Source organism: Pteropus vampyrus, unplaced genomic scaffold (assembly GCF_000151845.1).
Source record: "Pteropus vampyrus isolate Shadow unplaced genomic scaffold, Pvam_2.0 Scaffold239, whole genome shotgun sequence".
NCBI classification, from domain to species: Eukaryota; Metazoa; Chordata; class Mammalia; order Chiroptera; family Pteropodidae; genus Pteropus; species Pteropus vampyrus.
This window is the reverse complement of record NW_011889020.1, coordinates 525,145-529,612: the sequence shown is the minus strand read 5'-3', so window position 1 is coordinate 529,612 and position 4,468 is coordinate 525,145. Positions and strand designations below refer to the sequence as shown.

The 4,468-nt window shown below is 65.7% G+C and overlaps 1 protein-coding gene across 1 annotated transcript in view; it reads right to left on the bottom strand.

Annotated features, from left to right (window-relative positions):
• Positions 1–153: 153 nt before the first annotated feature.
• Positions 154–4,468, bottom strand: part of SLC17A9 (solute carrier family 17 member 9) — a 28,833-nt gene continuing 24,518 nt past the window's right edge. The window contains exons 6-11 of the mRNA XM_011374135.2: positions 3,814–3,993; positions 3,062–3,096; positions 2,443–2,558; positions 1,793–1,848; positions 1,595–1,624; positions 154–1,065 (exon numbers count right to left, since the gene is read on the bottom strand). Of these exons, the coding sequence (XP_011372437.1) occupies positions 902–1,065; positions 1,595–1,624; positions 1,793–1,848; positions 2,443–2,558; positions 3,062–3,096; positions 3,814–3,993 (581 nt within the window). The 3' untranslated portion in view covers positions 154–901. The remainder of the gene's footprint in view (positions 1,066–1,594; positions 1,625–1,792; positions 1,849–2,442; positions 2,559–3,061; positions 3,097–3,813; positions 3,994–4,468) is intronic.

Below are 4,468 nucleotides of genomic sequence, written 5' to 3'. Positions count from 1 at the left end.
GCCGAGAGCAGCACCCACCACGCTCATCTGCGGACCGGCGAGCGGCCACCCAGAGCGGGACAGCCAGCCGGCCCCATTTCAGGCCTCTGATCTGTCCCCACGTCTCTCCTTGGAGTTTCCCTTTGGCTTGTTTGTCCCTCGTGAAAGAAGTCAGTCTCTCTAACGAGTATTTATTCTTGAAAACGGGTGTTAACAAAGTGAGTCTTCTTTCCCATAGTTTAACAGTCTTCAATTAAATAAGGCTTTGGTGTGATTTTCCACAATTTTGTAGTTTCTTTTCCCTAAATATACAACTTGCAAAGTCTATTATGAATCCACGACACGGCTGGCTCCTCAATCGTAAACAGGGGAAGGTGGGTTCACCTGGCTCTAGGCCGTGTCTCGGGCAGGAGGGGGTGACCTGTTCCTCACAGCCAGTCACCACGCGCCAAGGAAATAGAACACGTCGCTCGTGCCCAGGGGTCCACAGGAGGGGGTGCCAGAGGTAGGGGGTCCGCAAAGATGACCAAAGGGCTGGAGCCCACTGCCCACCCACCCAACGGCCTTCACCTAGAGCCGCGGTCCTCGCCGGGGGCAGTTCCCTGGGGACACTTGGTGATGTCAGGTGACAGTGTTGGTGGCCATGGCTGGGGCGAAGCAGTCAGCTCCTCAGGGAGGGGCAGCCCCATAGGTGGCTGATGGCAGGGACATGGCTGACTCTACGTGGAGCAGGCTGTGTCCGTGATGAAGCTGCTGCCCCAGAAACACGAATCCCACCGACCCCGGGAGCGGGCGAGGCGCCTGCCGTCTGGCTCCGCTGCGCCCTCTCCTCTGTCCGTCCGGGGCAGGAGCAAGAGGCTCGGACATCGAGCGCTGCGCCTGAGGCTGATGGTGCCAGTCCTGCGAGGCGGGGCCGGGGCAGCTAGAGGTCTTCACGGCTCGGGCTCAGGTCCACCCGCTGGGCCTTTCCGAACAGCAAGAAGGTGCACAGCCCCAGGCTGCTGATGGCGGCCACCAGATTGAACATAGATGTCCAGGAGCCCGTGCTCTCGATCAGGTAACCGCTCAGGCCCACGCCCACGACACCTGCACCCGGAGAGGGGACAGGCAGGCTGAGTGACAGGCAGGCCCGGCCCTGAGCACCTTGGGTGGGGCATAGAGAGGGGTGGCGTTCGTGCGTCTGATGGCCAGCATCGGCCTGTGGGTCTCAGCGGGGCAGGGACCTCACGGCCATCTGGGAAATCACCTGCCTGACCTGTCCCTCTGTGTCTGCCACAGGGGATGGGGCAGCAGGAGGGGCTGGGCTGCGAACAAGCCCTGTCACTTAGGCACCGAGATGTGACTTGCATCGGGGGGGTACGGGGGAGTCACGCTCCATCGGGTGAATGAACACGAGAGAAGGCGGCTCTGTTCTCCCCCTGGGCCAGCTCCAGGGTTTGAGCTGTCCCCCCCCGCCACCTGTCTGACACTGTCGGACCCCCCTGAAGAGCACCACCCCCGTGCTGCCGGGCTGGAGTAGCCGGAGGGGAGAGAGAACAGAGTGGGCCGGCTGGGAGACGTCCCCCGCCCCGGTGGACTTGAACCCTCCGGCAGGGGACCCCAGCCCGCCTCTCACCTGCCAAAGCCCCAGCCGTGTTGGCCACACCTGTGAACAGGGCACAGAGAAGGAGGACTGGTCAGAGGAGCCCCATGGCGGGCCCCCCCTCCCCACAGCAGCCCGCCGAGGGGCCCAGGGCACGGGCGAGGCTGGGCGGGCAAGGCCGGGGCTGGGCAGCCGCTTCCTGTCCACGCCGGCACCGGTCTCAGTCCTCACCAAAGAGAACGCCCGCGCAGGACGGGGCCAGGTCCTGGATGTTAACAGAAACGCCGCTGCGGGAAAGAGCAAGGGGCGTGAGCAGGTGACCACAGGGCGGCCGCCAGCCCGGAGAGCCACGGCAGTCGTCCGGGTGCCCGGAGCCGAGGGGCCGTCGAGGGGGTCAGGGCCGCCCCCCCCGCCGGGCCACCTGAGCCCCGTCTCGGTGGTGGGGACAGCACAGGGACCGCCCCCCACAGACAAGGCGGGACAAGCTTGCTCTACTAATCTGAAAGGCGATGTGAAACGGCCAGTTCCAGAAGCAATGCCCAGGGACGTTTCTCTGAGTGAGCAGCTGGGGAGGACTGGGGAACCGGGGAAGGAGGGGACAGGCTCGCTCCTCACCTTCGGGACAGAGGCGCTGCCTGGAGGCGGGCCCAGCTCGCCCCCCACCCCCCTGCATGGTGCTCGTTTCCCCACATGGCCCCGTCCATGCCAGCTGCTACCCGGATAACCCTTCACCTCTGTGGCTCACTCGTGGGGACCAGCCCCGCGTCCGCCCTCCACACGCCCCGAGCCACACGGCTCCTTCTGAGCGCCTGGAGTGTGTGGTGCCAGGGGTGTCCGAGGGCAGACGGGGTAGCTCAGGTGCAGGAGTGCCTGACCCTCACCTGTGGTTGAAGGTCTGGAGGCCGATGGAGGCTGATGCAAAGAACACAGACTTACAAAAGCTTGAAGTGTGACCCAAACACAGGGCAAAAACACTGGACAAGCCCAGGCCCATCACCTGTGGGAGAGGTGGGCGGTCATAGGGCCGGGGCCATGCTAGCCAAGAGGGGCCCCTTCCCAGGGCTCCTGGGGTTCACTGAGCAAGGGTCAGCGGGGAAGACCCTTCCCAGCCGAGGCCTGCCCAGGGGACATGTGGGACAGGCTCCTCGATGAGCCAGCCCCACTGCGTAGGCAGGTGGAGACGCCCCTCAGGTGTGAGCAGACCCAGGCCCGGAAATGGGCACTGGGGCTCGGAGGGGCTCCAAGGGGCTCTGAGGGGCTCACACAGCTCAGAGGGGCTCAGAGGGGTTTGGAAGGGTTCAGAGGGGCTCAGGGGGACTCGGAGGGGCCGGGAGGGGCACACACGGCTTGGAGAGGGCCTCGGGGTGGCCAGGCCAGCCTCGGCACTACCCAGGGTACCCTCCGACCTCCGTGCCACACAGGCCGCATTCTGGGCCCGGTGATTTGGGGACACAGGAACAAACAGGAGGTCCAGAGAGAGCCGCCCCACAGCCCCCCTACCTGCATGAACTTCCGCACAGTGATGGTTCTGTAACCTGGGTGGAGGGGAGACCAGGACACGTCCCCATCGGTCCGTTCGTGCTAACCCCACCCCCGGTGCCCGGAGTGTCCTCCCCGTGCTGGACAGTGCAGAGAGGGAGCTGGGCCTGGGCTCGAGCCGCCGTATCCTGTGTCGTGGAGAGGCGCGTGCCCGCGTGTGTGCGAGCGTGTGAGCGCATCCACACTGCAGGGCGTGTGCACTTACAGGGCCCCGAGGCAAGGCCAGGCAGGCGCACGGAAGGCAGGCCACGTGGACAGACATGTCTGGTTTTCCATGAATGTGGCCGCTGCAGCCATGTAAGGATGAGTGGATGTGTGGGGGGCAGGGCGTGGTGTCTGTGAGGTCATTGTCCTTGGGGCATGTGCACTTGGGTCCTCGGCCCTCACCTGGCTGTGGCCTTTGACCCCACCAGTTGCCCTTTCCACCTCTGAAGGGGGTTGGGGGTTGTGCCCGAGCCTTGGGGGTTAGCGCCACAGTCACGGTGGGCCTCGAATCCCTCGCTGCACCCCAGCCCCGCCCTCACTGGGGAAATTGAGGCTAGGAAGTCTCCGGGCTGGCTCTGAGGGGCCGGGGGTCCCACTCACAGCTTGGTCCTCGGGGGCCATGGCCACTTCCCATCGCGGTAGCTGCACCCCCAGGACAGGTGCCTCCCTGCCCCCCAGGGTGAGGCGAAGCCCGCAAGGCCCCGGCCCATCCCCATGCCCAGGCTCACCCTGGCTGATGAGATGGTCAGAGAGAAACCCACTGAACAGACTGGCCGGGATGGCCACCAGCCAGGGCACCACGTTGAACACCCAGCCCTGCGGGGAAGGGCGGGGAGGGGCCTCAGAGCTGGCCAGGGCAGCTCGGCCACATGGCCACTCACACCCACTGCCCATCAAAGCTCTCCTTGCTCACAGGCCGGGCCTCCTTGGTCCTGACCCATCCCCACCGGGCTCCACCGGGCTCCACCGGGCCCCCAGCACTCCCCTGAGGCCAAGTCTCCCTCATGGCTCCCCAGCCACAGTCGGCAGAGGCAAGGGTGCACCCCGGCCCAGCAATGCGCAGCTCAGGGGGCCCCGGGTGGAGCAAGCCAAGTTGACCAGCAAGTGACACTCTTGTCTGCATCAGGTCCTTGCCAGCCCCTCCTCAGGACTGACCATCTGCAAGTGGCCAGTCCTGGTGCAAGTGTGCCATCACGGGGGTGTGGGGCTGTGCCTTCCCGCCCCTCACAGATGCAGCTGGCCTTGGGCATGGGGGGCTCTGGGCATCAGGGGAACCTGGGCATGGGGGGCCTTGGGCTTGGGGGAGCCTCTCCAGGCCCTGGGCCAGGCCGTTAGGGCCTCCAGGTAGGGAGTGCGGCCAGGGGCCCCCCAGCAGGCTGGCTC